This window comes from Phoca vitulina, unplaced genomic scaffold (assembly GCF_004348235.1).
Source record: "Phoca vitulina isolate PV1807 unplaced genomic scaffold, GSC_HSeal_1.0 scaffold54, whole genome shotgun sequence".
Lineage (NCBI taxonomy): Eukaryota > Metazoa > Chordata > Mammalia > Carnivora > Phocidae > Phoca > Phoca vitulina.
The window spans coordinates 2,331,945-2,348,492 of NW_022589757.1; the positions used below are offsets into that span (position 1 = coordinate 2,331,945).

Consider the following 16,548-nt stretch of genomic DNA (forward strand, 5'->3'; position numbering starts at 1 on the left):
AAATAAGTCAGAGAAAGACAAATACCATATGATTTCACTCATATGTGGAATATAAGAAACAAAACAAATGAGCAAAGGAAAAACGAGACAGAGAGAGAAATCAAGAAACAGACCTTAACTATAGAGAACACACTGATGGTTACCAGAGAGGAGGTGGGTGGGGGGGTGGGGGAAATAGGTCTTGGGGATTAAGGAGTGCACTTGTGATGAGCACAGAGTGATGTATGGAAGTGCTGAATCACTATATTGTACACCTGAAGCTAAGATAACACTGTATATTAACTATACTAGAATTAAAATTAAAAAATTAATTTTAAAAATTCCATATTAGACACTACCAAAGCCAACGATTTGACATTGTATTTGCTTTTCAGCAATGGGAATGCAAAGGCTAAAAATTAGCTATCATACCAAATTAAAATCAAACCATAGAAAGAAAAAAACAAAAAAAGTTACATTTAATTTCAAAAAAAGAAACTAATGATAATAAATACAGAAGGAGCTGTCATAACCAAAATAAAAGTCATATCACTTAAGGTTATAGAGCGGAGTATTTTGTTTGTTAAGTGGGACTTAAACTCATGACTCCAAGATCAAGAGTCACACACTCTAATGACTGAGCCAGTCAGGTGTCTCTATAAAGTGGAGTTATAAACAAATAGTACAGCTCAGTTCTTTCCTAAACCTAAGATGTCTTATACATATTTAAATATTTAACCAGGTGCTCAAAGCCCACCTACAGAAATTAACATGAAATAATAAGTCCCAAGAGGAATCCTTACCATGAGAACTGTATAAAACATACAGCAAAGTAGGTAAAGAAATGCCCCTAAGGTTAATTAACGAGAAGCACAAATAACATTATTGTTCTGTTTGTCTCAGGTACTGCCATACCCTATTCCAGAGATACTCTGTTTTTAAAAAGCCAAGAACCCAATTTGTCTTTTTTTTTTTTGAGAAGGGGAGGGAGTAGTTCTTACTGAATTCTTATTTTATAATCAACTTGATCCAAAGACACTATACCACTAAAACACCTGGCTTAAAACTGTCATACTGTATTTACTCATCTAGCTTTCACTTAGCAAATGTTTTTTTACCTTATTTTTTTTAAAGATTTTATTTATGTATTTGAGAGAGAGAGAGCATGAGCAGGGTGAGGGGCAGAGGGAGAAGCAGACTCCCCGCTGAGCAGGGAGCCCCATGCGGGACTCGATCCCAGGACCCTGGGATCATGACCTGAGCTGAAGGCAGACGCTTAAACGACTGAGCCACCCAGGAGCCCTTAGGAAATGTTTATTGACTGTCTACTACAAATATGTTCCAATTTAAAAGGAAAACAAACCAGCTACAGCAAACTGTAGCAGTAGATGTGCTAACACTGGGGGCAAGCGCTCAGCACAGTACTAGGTAAGCACAAGGGGGCATCCAGTCTAAGGTAGAGACCAGGAGGAGTCAGAAGTTGAAATGAGGAGGCGCTAATTCACCCATAACTCTGTCCTCCAAATCTCAACAACCAATACAAAGAAATTAAAAATCTCTAGACTCTAAAACCTTCGTCATTGCCTCTGCTGTCACCTAGTCCAAGGCACCACCACTGTCCTCTGCTCCCATCTAGCAGAGTACAGGCAAGGGACCTTTTATTTATTTATTTATTACGGTTTTATTTATTTATTTGAGAGAGAGAGCACGAGCAGGGGGGAGGGGCAGAGGGAGAGGGAGAAGCAGACTCCCCGCTGAGCAGGGACCCTGACACAGGGTATGATCCCAGGACTCTGAAATCATGACCTGAGCCGAAGGCAGACGTTGAATGGGCTGAGCCACCCAGGCGCCCTGGCAAGTGGCCTTTTAAAAACATAAACCAAATGTATAATCTCCCTGTTTAAAATGCTTTGATGGCTTCCTTTTCCTCTTTAATAGAGGTTAGCACCCACTCCCCTCCAACCTGATCATCAAATAGGCCTGGCCTCTGCCTACTCTGCAAACCTCAGTTCCCATCACTCCTCACCACGTGACTCCATTCCAGCTACCCTGGCCCTCATTCAATGCCTCTAATAAGCCAGGCTCCTTTATTGCTTCGGTCTCTTGAATTTGCATTCCTTTTGCTGAAAACTAGTAAGAGGGACAGCCACACTCAAAGCCCCTGAAGAAAAAATTAAGTGTCCCTCTTCTGGAACCCTGAACTTTTTCAAAGTACTTATCCCAAATGCAGTTAAATAATTATGTTATTATAATATCGTCTCTAAGAGAGCAAGGCCCACATCTAATTCTTCTCCCAATGTAGAGCACAGAGCCTGACATGGAAAGTAATGATTGATAAAACATGTATAGAGCTCTTACTACACGTGAAGCTCTCTGCTACATGCTTTGCCACCATATGAGGTAGGTTCCACTTTACTCAGTTGACTTGTGAAGAAATTAGAATACATCAGTACCTACCCAGAAGTTACCCGGCTCTTAAGTGACAGAGTTAGGATTTGAATCAGATTTACTATAGACTTCATGGTTTTGTTTGTTTGTTTTTAAAGATTTATCCATTCATTCTGAGAGAGAGAGAGAGAGCAAGCTGGGCAGGGAGAGGAGGAGAGAGAGAGAGAATCTCAAGCAGACTCCCCACAGAGCCCGACTCGAGGCTCAATCCCATGACCCAAAATCAAGCAACTGAGCCACCTAGATGCTCCTAGACTTTATATTTTTAACCACGAAGCAACACAATTTATTAAATGAAGCCCACAATGAGGAAACATTATGTGCACAGGCCTACCACTGCCATGATGGGAACAACAAACTGTTCATTATGAAGAAGTGTAGAACGCATGGAGGGTGGTGCCAGACATGTGATCAGAAAAGGACCTGGAGAAACAAAATATCCTAGTCTGCTCTGTTAGAGTTTAGTCTGTCTTAGGCAATGGGAAAACATTACAGGGTTTTAGGTAGAGGATTCATAACCAGATAACCAGGTTTCAGTATGGGAAATGAAAACAAGTAAACCATTTCGGAGGCTTTCACAATCCGGTAGATACAGATAAATGTGTATGTGTCAGGAAATTGAGAGAATTTCTATCCTATGGCTTTTATCTTCTCTGCCATATATGAAGTGAAAAGGTTTGCAGAGTGAATAGAGGGAGCTGAGGGGATTACAGAGATGAGATCATGAAGTCATGCAGATGGCCCAAACCCTTTCTGAAGCAATCAGGGCCAGGATAGACAGAGAGAGACTGATGGACTGCTCTAGATGAGAGACTAGAGGCCTGGGAGTCAGTGCAGCATGTGATCCGGACCGAAACCTCTAGTGGAGGGGCAATGTTAGTGCAGGCACTCTTGACTGCTGGGGCAACAGACAAAATCGGGATGTGGACTGTAGAATTCGATGAAAATATGGTGTCTATGTTAAACTTTGTAGAGATTTTACAGAACAGACTACCTTTATGCCTAGAAAATACACACCAAAGTATTAAGGGATAAAGTTTCACAATGGTATGTAACATATTCTCAAAAGTTTCAAGTAAAAAATACACATATATATAACATCATATAGATAATACTACAATGTATATTACAAAATACATTATTATAGTATATATGAGAGAGAGACTGATAAAAATGTGGCAAAATGTCGAAATTTGTGAATTTGGGTAAAGGGAATGTGGTAATCTCTGTGCTATTTTTGCAATTTTTCACAAAGTTTGAATTATTTCAAAAAATTAGAAAGTTATTTTTTAAATAATCAATATTGAATAAGATACCAACCAAGAATGAACTATCTGAATTTAAGATGTCAGAGGTGTCACAGTTCTAGATTGTGGCAGTCTCCGGTTTAGCTATGGAGGTGTGCAGCCAAAGTATAACAGATCAAAGTCACTGAAACTGAGGCCATATTTGAGACACCTTCCCTCTCATTTGATTATATCCCAGTTTCATATGAAATTTCATCTTATTTACTGATTTCTCTTGAAGTTTTTTAATCTCTGGATTCCCTTTCACTTTTCTTTTGAAGTTTTTAGTATTTGAACTACTTTATAATGTAATCATCAGTGCAAATCTGAGAATTTCAAATCCCCATCTCTTTGACAACCTATTCGACATACTACCACTTTTCAGGTTTATTATCTTGGGTCCTATTCAGATTTAATCTATGTGACGATAATTGAGTTTCATACAAACTTTAATAATATTTCAGCTACTATATCAAACATGGTAATAATAATAATGATGGCACATCACCCCCTACCATCCACAGTGCTGGCATCCCTAAATCCTGTCTCTCTGATTTGAAGTCATCAGAGAGGGGCACCTGGCTGGCTCAGTTGGTTGAGTATCTGATCTTGATTTCTGCTCAGGTCATGATCTCAGGGTCATGAGACTGGGCCCCGTGCCCAGCTCCGTGCTGAGCAGAGAGCCTGTTTAAGATTTTCTCTCTCCTTCTCCTTTTGCCCCACCCCCACCTCTCTAAAAAAAATAATCAGAGTGTCTCCTGCATGGGTGGAAGGGAAGTGATCACCTGGTTATTCCAAGGGATGGGAGATCCAACCACTTGCCTAGGGCTTCAATCCAAACCTCCCATAATTAGCCTCACACATGCCTTCAGTGATGGTTGCTGCTGCCAATCCTGAGCCTCCCCAGGGTCCTAAAGCTCCACTTGGTTTGTTCCTCTTTGGCTCCTTCCTCTACAGACTTACATTTCTTTCCTTTGGTTCTGCTAGGCTAGTGGCCACTCGTCCAACCATTTAATAATTTATTATGCCTGGGGCGCCTGGGTGGCTCAGATGGTTAAGCGTCTGCCTTCGGTCAGATCATGATCCCAGGGTCCTGGGATCGAGTCCCACATCAGGCTCCCTGCTCAGGGGGGAGCCCGCTTCTCCCTCTGCCCCTCTCTCTCTCTCTCTGTCTCTTATGAATAAATAAATAAAATCTTTAAAAAAAATTTATTATGCCCTCTCCTAATCTCTTTTTATTCTCTTCTCCTAATGTCTTTACAAACTGCTATTATCTCCTCTCCCACTCTCCTACCCTTGTAGGTCTATGCCTTTTTTAATTCCTTTACCGTCATTCTAGTGGGGTTTCAAGAAGGGTAAAAATAAACATGTGTGCTCAATCACCATGGTGAAGTGGAAGTGTCATTCTAGCTTTTTATGAGGTTAGATTAAATATGTTTCAGTCTGAGTGGCTCTCCAAATGTAATGGGGGTAGCTCTGAGCTATTTTCAATATTTTTTAAAGGTTAACTGAAAAATACATTTACCCATAGTGAGACCATGAAGGGTGACATTAAATTTCTTTACTCAATGTGTTACTCCTGGTTCATTCATTCATTCAACCAATATTTAAAGTGACTACTACATCCTCCACACTGTCCTAAATTCCAGGGATTCAGCAGTAAATGAAACAGTCTCTTGACTTCATGGAGTTTCTACTACAATAGGATAGACAAACAAATATGTATCTTACACTGATCATAAACTCTGGCAATTATGTGCCTTTGATTACAAAAAGTTGAAAAAGAATTAATTAGTATAAAAGGATCACAAGGTACTCATAGAATTTAGAAATTAGATTACCCTCTGTTAGTACCTAGTTAGAACCAACAGAGGTGAGATTAAGTGAAATTATTTTCCCAAAGGGGATAGAGGATGGGGATCAAAGCTGATCAAAGATCAAAAGATCTTTGTAGACCAACACTAACTGCAGCATTATTTATAGCACAGAAAATTTGGAAACAATCTAAACAGCCAACAGTCAGGGAAAGCTTAACTAAATATGTTCCATAAATAATGATGAATGCAGCTATTATAAATGATATGTTTGAGAGACACTTATGACATGGGAAAGTACTTATAATAGTAAGTGAAAAACTTAGATATAAAACTATATACAATATCAACTATATGAAACAAATGAAAAACAAATCTGCCAAGAAAAATAATCTGGAAAGAAATGTTAAAATGACAAACTTTATTCTAGATTGTGGATCAATGGTTTTTAACAGCATCCCCATCCTATGGTAACTTGTTAGAAACACAAATTCTCACACTCCCATCCCAGACCTCTGGTTTAGAAATTCTGGCCTGGGGGCTTAGCAATCTATGTTTTAACAAACCTCTGGGTGATTCTGATGCTCACTTAAGTTTGAGTACTGCTCTAGATAATGAGATGATGGGTGAATTTTATTTTTTTTTTTATTTTTTTATTTTCTACCTTATATAAATTTCCACTTGACTTCTCTATGTGAGGCACAGAGGCTAAGGACATTGGCTTTGGAGTCAGACTTGAATGGAGCCCTTGCTTCACCACGTAGCTAGTGACCTTGGACGGTATCTTACTCAATATTGATTATTTAAAAAATAACTTGGTCTCATCTTTCAACACTTCAACTGTTTCACTCCACTCTCACCTGGCTTCCATGGTTTCTGACAAAGTCCAGGCAAGGTGATTGTTTTCCTCTGGCTTCTTTCCAGATTTTGTCGTCTTTGGTTTTCTGCAGTTTGACTAGGATACGCCCAGGCATAGATATTTTGGTATTTACCCTGTTTGGTGTTCTCTTAACTTCCTGGATCTGCTTTGGTGTGTCTCGGGACATTTGGGGAAAAAAATTGTCCATTACCACTACAAACATTTCTTCTGCCCCATTCTTTTATTCTTTTCCTTCTGGTATTCCAATTGTGTGTGTTTTACACCTTTTGAAATTGTCCCACAGCTCTCGGATGCTGTTTTTTTTTTTTTTTTCATTCTTTTTTCTCTTTGCATTTCAGCTTCGAAGTTTCTATTGAAATCTTCAAGTTCTATCATTCTTTCCTCAGAAATGTTGAGTCTACTGATGGACCCATCAAAGGTTCTTCTGTTCCACTGCATTGGATTTCTAACATTTCCCTTTGATTCCTTCAGAGTTTCCATGTCTCTGCTTATACTACCCATTTTTTCTTGAATGTTGTCTTTTTCCATTAAAGCCCTAAACATATTAATCATAGTTCTTTTAAATCTCAATCTGGTAATTCCAAGATATGTATCACAGATCTGAGTTTAGCTCTTATGCTTATTTGATCTCAGATGGCGTTTTTGCTTTTTTCATGCCTTCTAATTTTTTGTTGAAAGCCAGACATAGCGCTCAAGTAATAGAAACTAAGACAGTCAGTCAAGAGGCTTCATAACAATTTGGCTAAGAATAGGGCTGTGTTTAATGTTTGCTATAGCTGTAGGTGCCAGATTCCTCTAAGGACTCCTCCTTAAATAGTGTGTACCACACACATTTCATCTGTAATCCACTATTATTGTACTACAACTCTGTGATGTGGTGGTAAAGTGTAAGTAAAGGGAAGCATTCTACCTCATATTTAAACTTTAGTCTTTTACTGGACTTGTCTCTGGGCTGTGACCTTCACAAGTGTTTTTTAGCTTCTCCCGGTCCCCTCAGATGAGATAGGAATGCTACAGGGGACTGGAGTTGGTTAAATGCAGGCAGGGAGGACAAAGCTCTGGTAAAGTCTTTTCCACCTGGAGAGTAGGTCTTCCTTATGCGGAATGCTCTGAGGAGATTTCAAAATGTTTACCTTCCCCTCCCCCTGCTAGAGCAACATGGGGTCTTTCTTGGCTCTTTACCAGGTGACCCCGTAGGTTTCCTGGAAGCAAAACCCAAGAATATGTGAGGCATCTCCTAGGACTACAGGCTCCCAGGGAGTTTCTCACACTCGGTATTTCACGTAGCCTCCAGCAACTTGCCAAAATTACCAAATGTTTCTTCCAGTTTATAGTGATAGAAGTGATGACTTCCCAAACTCTTAACCTGTTGTGGCTGAAACTGAGCCCCTGTTTCTTCATTTGTAGAAAGGATATTAACAGAGGCATCTATCACATAGGTTTGTTGGAAGGATTAAATGACCTAATTCATGTAAAAACATTTTGTCCAGTGCCCACTTCAGAATTTAGTGCTTATTAGACTGGGAACTCTTTGAACTGAAGTTCAGAGAAATTAAGTGACACACCCAAGTAAAATCTGAAAAAAAGCAGTATGCAAATTCAAGCCCAGGTTTTAGAGTCCAAATTTATTGCCACATTTTAAAAATAAATTATTTTATTATACTCTTAATATCTATAAAACCCATACTAGAGGTTTACAAAGCACTGTCAGGTACAGGATGTAGTAAACACGTGTTCACAAATGGGTAAGAATAATTTATAGTTAGCGTACGGATTTTAAAATATAAAAATAGTTTTTATATTTAGGATATTTAGGATTTTAAAGCTTTTGAAGAAAGGACATTAAAATTGTGAGACTTTTTGGTTGAGTGTTGGACTCTTGATTTCGACCCACGTTGTTATCTGGTAGTCCAATCCAGCCCTGCCTCGGCTCTGCGCTCATTGCAGAGTCTGCTTGTCCCTCTTCCTCCCCCTCTGTCCCTTCCCTTTCCCCTTCCAAGCCTAACTCACTATTGCTCTATCTAAAATAAATAAATCGGGGTGCCTGGGTGGCTCAGTCGGTTCAGCATCTGCCTTTGGCTCAGGTCATGATCACAGGGTCCTGGGATCTAGCCCCACATCGGGCACCCTGCTCAGTGGGGAGCCTGCTTCTCCCTCTCCCCCCTGCTCGTGCTCTCTCGCTCTCTCTCAAATAAGTAAATTAAATTAATAAAATCTTTTTAAACATATAAATAAATAAAATAGTGAGACTTAAAAATGAATGCCCCTGAAAATCTAACCACCCTGATATCATCTCCTGTGTTCTCCTATAATCTTTACCCATTTACATGTGTAATTTTTACATATTGTTTTAAAAGGCTACAGTTCAATAAGTCAATACATAACAACTTATTTTGCATCCCCCATTTGTTGGACAAGTAGATTTTATCCATATTTTCAAATTTATAAATAACCTTAAAATAATTATTTTTTACCTCTCACTTTTTTTTCAGAATATATTTCTAAGGATAAATACCCAGGAGTATATTAAAATCAAAGCATGTGGATATCATCTTTCCTTTAACATGAATTTCCAAATTGCCTTCCAAAAAAAAGTATCAATTTTTTTTTCTTTTCATTTTGGATGTACTCAACATTTCCATTTGATCTGTTTTAAATTGTGGTAAAACAGACTAAAAAATTAACCGTCCTAACCACTGTACAGTTCAATAGTGTTAGGTACATTCACATTGTTGTGCAACCCATCTCTAGAACTCTTCTTGCAAAAACTGACTCTATTCCCTTTAAATAACAACTTCCCTTCCCCCCTTCCCCCTGGCAGCCATGATTCTACTCTCTCTTCTATGAATTTGACTACACTAGGTATCTCATGTAAGTAGAATTATACAGTACTTGTCTTTCTGTGACTGGCTAATTTCACTTAGAATAGTATCTTCAAGATTCAGCCTTGTGGTAGCATTAAGTCAGAATTTCTTTCCTTTTTAAAGACGAATGATATTGCAGTGTATGATTATACTGCATTTTGTTTAACCATCCATTGATGGACACTTGAGTTGCTTCTACCTTTTGACTACTGTGGCTAATACTGCTATGAACATGGGGGTACAAATAGTTATTCAAGTTCCTGCTTTCAATTATTTTGGGTATAAAGCCAGATGTAGATTTGCTGGATCATATGGTAATTCAATATCTGAATTTTTGAGGAACTGCCACACTATTTTCCACAGCAGCTGTACCATTTTACATGCCCATCAACAGCACACAAGGGCTCCAATTTCTCCACACCTCGCCAACACTAATTTTTTATCATAGCCATCCTAATGGGTGTGAAGTGCTATCTCATTGTCCATTTGACTTTTTAAAGTATGAATTTTCTTGACCAATTTTTATAGGTAAGTACAAAGATAAATTTCAGTCCAATTTTTCTCCAAGTTTTATTCTGAATTCGAGGAAATAAATTGTCGGTAAGTTAGTTTTCTTCTTCAGTTAGTCTCTACCTAGATTGTTATCCATCTAAAACAGGGAGAAAACTATTAAATGGCCCCCAAAATAGGCATGAATGCATTATGTGTGATCGACAATTGGTAAGACAAAGTTTTTCTTAACTCCTGGATTCCATGCCACACATATACTAAGAGCTACTTATTTCCTAGAATGTGCCAAGCACTTTCCTTTCTATTTATTCAGCATTTCTTTACTGCCAGGCATCATGGTGGGTGCTGGGAGATATAAAGATGAGTAAGACGACACCATCTCCATTATAACAACATTATGAAGTAGGTAAAATCTTTCCCACTTTACATCTGAGGAACTGGAGGCTCCTACAGTCTAGCATCTTGGCTAAGATCAGACAGAGCTTGGGGAAATTGAGGTCTTGCTCCACTTTTCTACTACTCCATTGTATACCCTGTACTATCAACAGTTCCCTTTTTAAAAAGTAATATCCACCTGTAGTTTGTTTTTTACCTTAGATTTTCAAATGTTGGGTTTTCAGAGGACTGGCAGCACAATACAAAGAAATAAACAAACAAAAACTTGTAAAACCTCTACCATTTAGGAGTTGATAGTTGAATTGGAGGCACTTTACCAAGCAATGCAAAGAAACGAACGATATTTTTATACAAAAATAGTAAATCCTAAGCAAGCTTTAAGTATCTGAGGCTTACTAAAAAAAACTGACAAAGTTCCTTTGGCCTGCCAAAAGTTAGAGGATTTTATTCCTAAGCAGTTTGTTTCCTAGACATGATTCTAATTACAAACAGAAGTTCCTTGCAGTCCTATGTAAAATTCTCGAGGAGATAGAAACAATAAGATTAAAAGATTCAAAGAATCAACAACTGCGTTGATTCTCTATTTAAACAAAACTAAACAGAAGGAAAAGGAAAAAAATGTTCTGGCTGAGCAAACTTGAGAGAAATAATATAACTTCAAAAACAATTTTTGCTATCCCATTTCAAACATTCTTTCAGTAAAACAAAATTAACTCTTTAAAATTAACTTGATTCTAAAATTTAAATTCCTGGGGCACCTGGGTGGCTCAGTCGTTAAGCGTCTGCCTTCGGCTCAGGTCATGGTCCCAGGGTCCTGGGATCAAGCCCCACATCTGGCTCCCTGCTCCACGGGAAGCCTGCTTCTCCCTCTTCCACTCCCCCTGCTTGTGTTCCCTCTCTCTCTCTGTGTCTCTCTCTGTCAAATAAATAAATAAAATCTTTAAAAATAAAAATTAAAAAATAAAATTTAAATTCCTTTCTTTGTTAGCTAACATAACTATATGCATTTTTTAATCTAGGAAAAAAAATTTTTTTTTAAGATTTTATTTATTTATTTGTCAGAGACACAGAGCAAGCACAAACAGGGGGAGTGGCAGGCAAAGGCAGAGGGAAAAGCAGGCTCCCCGCTGAGCAAGGAGCCTGATGCGCAAGGAGCCTGAAGCAGACTCAATCCCAGGACCCTGGGATCCTGAGCCAAAGGAAGATGTTTAACGGACTGAGACACCCACACATCCCTAAGAAAAAATAAATTATGTTAAAGCACAAAAATGCTACAAAGGAAGAGAACAAATTCAGTGTATATACTCTTATAGGAAACTATTATAAATAGAACATAATAGCCTGTCATAGTTAATTTTTGTTACCAATGTTCTCAGTACTTTTACCAAGATTAATCCCTAAATGTTGAAGAGCTAGATATAAATCCAGAAGCTTAATCTTCCTTTATAACTTTAAAAAATCTCAAGATTAAAGATGAACTATTCAAAATATATGAAAATCTTTTTAAAAAAAGGCGGGAGGGGGGGTGGCACCTGGGTGGCTCAGTCCTTTAAGCATCTACCTTCAGCTCAGGTTATGATCTCAGTGTCCTGGGATCGAGTCCCACATTGGGCTCCCTGCTCAGCAGGGAGTCTGCTTCTCCCTCTCCCTCTGACTCTCCTGCCCACTTGTGCTGTCTCAAATAAATAAAATCTTTAAAAATAAAATAAAATATATGTACATTTCTATAAAGGGGATTTTTGTAATTGTTGTTTTTTAAAGACAGGCCAGTGAATACTTTGGCTCTCAAAAAATGCTTGTTGAGGGGTACCTGGATGGCTCAGTCAGTTGAGTGATCGACTCCTGGTATCAGCTCAGGTCATGATCGCATGGGTCTGGGTCGTGAGATCGAGCCCAGCATGGGTAGTCTGCTTAAGATTCTCTCTGCCCCTCCCCTCTCTCTTTCTCTCTCTCTCTCTCTGAAATAAACAAATCTTTTAAAAAAGATGTTTGTTGAGCCAGAAGTAATAGAAGCGTATTGCTTACCTGTAAGAATGAGAAAAAAAAAAACCAACACTAAAAATAGTGTATGTACTTTTGGGTATAGAATAGATTTTTAGGAAATAGCAAGTAATGTTTTAGCTAAAACATAAACATCTTTAATTAATTCAAACATTCTGAATTCAATAAATACTGAGTTCCTACCATGTACCGAGCACCTCCTCAAGACATTGAGTGTAACAGATCAGAAAATGGCCCCTTTCCTTATAGCAGCAATGTCCACAATAGCCAAAATATGGGAAGAGCCCAGATGTCCATAAACAGATGAATGGATAAAGATGTGGTATGCACACACACACACACACACAATCGATTATTACTCAGCCATCAAAAAGAATGAAATCTTGCCATTTGCAACAATATGGATGGAACTAGAGGGTATCATGCTAAGCAAAATAAGTCAGAGAAAGACAAATATCCTATGATTTCACTCATGTGGAATTTAAGAAATAAAACAGAGGAACATAGGGGAAGGGGAGAAAAAATAAAAAACAGAGAGAGGCAAGCCATAAGAGACTCTTAACTGTAGGGAACAAACTAAGGGTTGCTGGAGGGGAGGTGGGTGGGAGGATGGGGTAACTGCATGATGGGCATTAAGGAGGGCTCATTATATCTAATGAGTACTGGGTGTTATATGAAACTGATGAATTACTAAACTCTACCCCTGAAACTAATAATACACTGTATGTTAACCAAATTAAATGTAAATAAAAAATTTAAAAAAAGAAAAAAGAAAATGGTCCCTTTCCTCTTAAAGCTAACAGGGTACTGGATATATCCTCCAAAACTATCCTTTCTTTTGTGTGATTCCATGCTCATCAAGGACCTTTTTGAAATATAAATTCACCCTCCCCAAAAGCTTAATACTCATGAAACAAAATACTACATTGCTGAGATCAGCTTTCTGGTTAAAGTATCAACAAACCCCTATGGAATTCGTAATTAATTAGTTAGCTTGCGTGAAACCCCAAAGCCTTGATCAATTCTGATTAACTGGTTAGGTGTAATTTCTCAAACTTCAGAGCTGAGAATCAAATACAGGAGTGCAGTTATGTCCATACGAAGATGATAACTGCCAAAGGAGTTGCTAGTTTACCCTCAGGCAACATGGTGTCATTTCATCATGTCCTACCAACTGCAATATAATCAACTCATAAAACTGTTAAGAATAGGGGCGCCTGGGTGGCTCAGTCGTTAAGCATCTGCCTTCAGCTCAGGTCATGATTCCAGGGTCCTGGGATTGAGCCCCGCATCCGGCTCCCTGCTCAGTGGGAAGCCTGCTTCTCCCTCTCCCATTCCCCCTGCTTGTGTTCCCTCTGCTTGTGTTCCCTCTCTCACTACGTCTCTGTCAAATAGATTAATAAAATCTTAAAAAAAAACTGTTAATAAATAAAATATACCATATAACACTGCTTCTCAAACTTTAATATGCATCTGGATCACCTACAGATCTGCTAAAATGCAGACTGATTCAGCAGGTCAGGGGCAGGGACTGAGATTCTTCATTTCTGATAAGCTCCCAGGGATGCTCAGGCTGCTGTCCACAGACCAGGAGGGGATATAACACACCTGGAAACAGGTCTGGCAAACAGGCTGCCCAGGCCAGCTAACTGTTCTCTCCCCTCCATGGATGTCTCATCTCCTTTACTGATCTCACCTTTCTTGAAAGAAGATAGTTCTTTTCACCTTTGCATCCTTCAAAATTCTCACCTAATCAGAACACCTTCCATAGGCATTAAATACATGCCAACGGAATGAATGACATCCAGCTTTTGTCATTACTTCTATACTTATGAACAGAACTGTTTCTTCCTCTGAATTTATTCTAAGTAGAAAAGTATTTTTGAAAACTGAAAAATCAGAAAAGCTATTTTTTAAGTAAAGAAAAATTGTATTTGCAACATGATCCAGTGCATTCTTATGCTGACCTAATCAATCTTAAAAATATATATATCCAGGCGCCTGGGTGAATCAGTCGGTTAAGCGTCTGCCTTCGGCTCAGGTCATGATCCCAGGGTCCTGGGATCGAGCTCCACATCGGGCTCGATCGAGCCTGCTTCTCCCTCTCCCTCTGCCTGCCTCTCTGCCTACTTGTTCTCTCTCTCTCTCTCTCTGTCAAATAAATAAAATGTTTAAAATATATATATATATATATCCATAATTAACATGTTAACTTATCTGCTAATGATTTTTCCTTTTTTTTTTGTAAATAATAAATCATCTGGTTTTTTGGAGAAGTTTTAAAATTTGTCTTAAAGCGGCGCCTGGCTGGCTCAGTCCGAAGAGCATGTGACTCTTGATCTCCCGTCCCAGAGTTCAGCCCCACACTGGGTGTAGAGACTACTAAAGAAACAAAAATAAACTCAAAAAACTAAAAATAAAACCCTTTAAAATTAGTCTTTAAAAAAAAAAGTAATCATTTCCTTCGGGTGTACTTTTTACTTTTAAGGCAGCACAATAAAAAAATTAGGCCATCTTAGTAAAGGTAACATCTAGAACACACTTCCGACCCTTCAGACTAACAGTCCTATAAATAAATAGTATTACTCTTATCCATAGGTAGATCTTTGGCGCAGTTTCCACTGTTTCTCCGCCGATTTTCTGTGATTTTAGCCAAACAAGTGACTGACTACCTCGGGGCTGGTTTTTGCACTCGTAAATGGTTAAGTCGAGTACACTTGGCTGCAGGCTGAGAAAAGTGACACGTGACGGAGTTGCAGCACCCCAGAAAGGAAACAGGGACGGAATATACTTTCATTTCTAAGATGTTTACCTCGACGGTTTGACCGGTTTTTGCCACGAGTGTGCCAGTGAGCACACATACACAGACTGTTACTTTTGAGCGACCGAGGAAGGGGCCCGAGGCTCGGGTTGGCACTGGCACAACGTCCAGGGTCGCCGCTCAACGTGGACGGCCAGGGCTCCGCCGGCGCGCCCGCAACCCAGCCGCCGCCTCCGGGCTGCTCTCCGGACCTCCTCACGCTGCCGAGCGCGGGTGCTCCGACCAGCTCCCCACGGACGCGCGTTTCCGAGGCTGCTGGCGTGGAGGGGGCGCCCGCGAGCCGGAGGCCGTCCCCCCACGTCCCCGCACGTCCCCTCGCGTCCCCACCGAGCAGGCAAAATGGAGGCAGCGGGCGCGTTCCCGCCGGGCGGGGCTTCGGCGCGGCCCCAAGGTCCGCCGGACACGGGCGGGAAGAGCCGGTCCCTCCCCCGGGCCGCCCCGGGTGCCAGCAGCCCAGCAGCCGCCGGCGTGGCGCCTGCGGCACAGAGGCCGGGGCGAAGCCATGGAGGTGGGGTGCCGGCGGCCGCGAACAAGGACGCCATTATCGGCCTCGCCCGGCGGAGCCACGGGGAGGGAGGCGATGGGGGAGGGGGAGGAGGGTGGGGACAAGAGGAGGGAGGAGGATGGGGCGGGGCTCAGGCGTCGGCTGGGAGGCCGCGGGCGCCGGGGAGGGCGGCCTCCGCTGCAGGGCGAGTCCGTGGCCCCCTGCCCTGTGGGCCCTCTCCCCGCGGGGCAGGCTCCGCTGGAGGGCGGCCCACCCCGCCCGGAGCGTCCGAGTGCGGGCCCGGTTCGTGGCAGGCGGCTCTTACCTGTGCCTTCCCTTTCTTTATCGTCCGCCATCTTGTTGCGGAGCCGTCGCCCGGGAGATGCCTGGCGTCACCCTAGGACGCGGCGTCCTTGCCCCCTCCAGCCCCCGCGCGAGTCTGGCCTGGGGCACCGGCGGCTCCGAACCCCGACGGCGGGAGCGCCCGCGGCGGGGGCTGGGGAGGGGGAGGCTCCGAGCGCGCGCCCGCCCCTCCCCCCGCACGCGTCCCCGTCCCCGTCCCCTCCCCCTCCCGGCCTACTCCGGCCTTGGCGGACGAGGGAGTGGGAGAGCCCCGGGCCCTGCCTTCCCTCCTGACCCGCGGGGACTCGCAGGCCCGGCGCCCTCCCCGCCCGTGGGTACGACGTGGCGCCGCGCGAGTTTTTCACTACGGACTTGAAAACGCGGCCGGAGAGCCAGGGTCGGACCTCGCGGCTGCCCCGGAGGCCGGGACGCCGGGCGGGCGCGGGGGGCACCCCAGCCGGCACCCCCGGGGCGGGCGGCGGCGGCGCGCGCCCGGGGCCGCCGAGCAAACACGGCGTCGTCAAGGCGGCAGTTGCTGACACAAACTGGAAGGTTCTCATGGCAACGGAGACGTGCCCGCCCGGCCGCCTCGACACCGACGTTAAATGTCCTAGCTCGTGAGGTTTGACGTGACCTCCAGCTAAGGTTACTACGGAGAAGTTGTACCCCCCGCGTTTCTGCAACTTGGCAGCTGTCGCAGGATGTTAGATTTTTGTCTCGGCT

General features: G+C 42.0%; 1 protein-coding gene across 5 annotated transcripts in view; it reads right to left on the reverse strand.

Moving 5' to 3' along the window:
* Positions 1 to 16,299, reverse strand: part of EFCAB2 (EF-hand calcium binding domain 2) — a 115,707-nt gene extending 99,408 nt beyond the window's left edge. For all 5 annotated transcript variants that reach the window (XM_032389262.1, XM_032389260.1, XM_032389259.1 and 2 more), the window contains exon 1: positions 15,809 to 16,299. In XM_032389262.1, the coding sequence (XP_032245153.1) occupies positions 15,809 to 15,839 (31 nt within the window). In that variant the 5' untranslated portion in view covers positions 15,840 to 16,299. The remainder of the gene's footprint in view (positions 1 to 15,808) is intronic.
* Between the last annotated feature and the right edge of the window lie 249 nt (positions 16,300 to 16,548).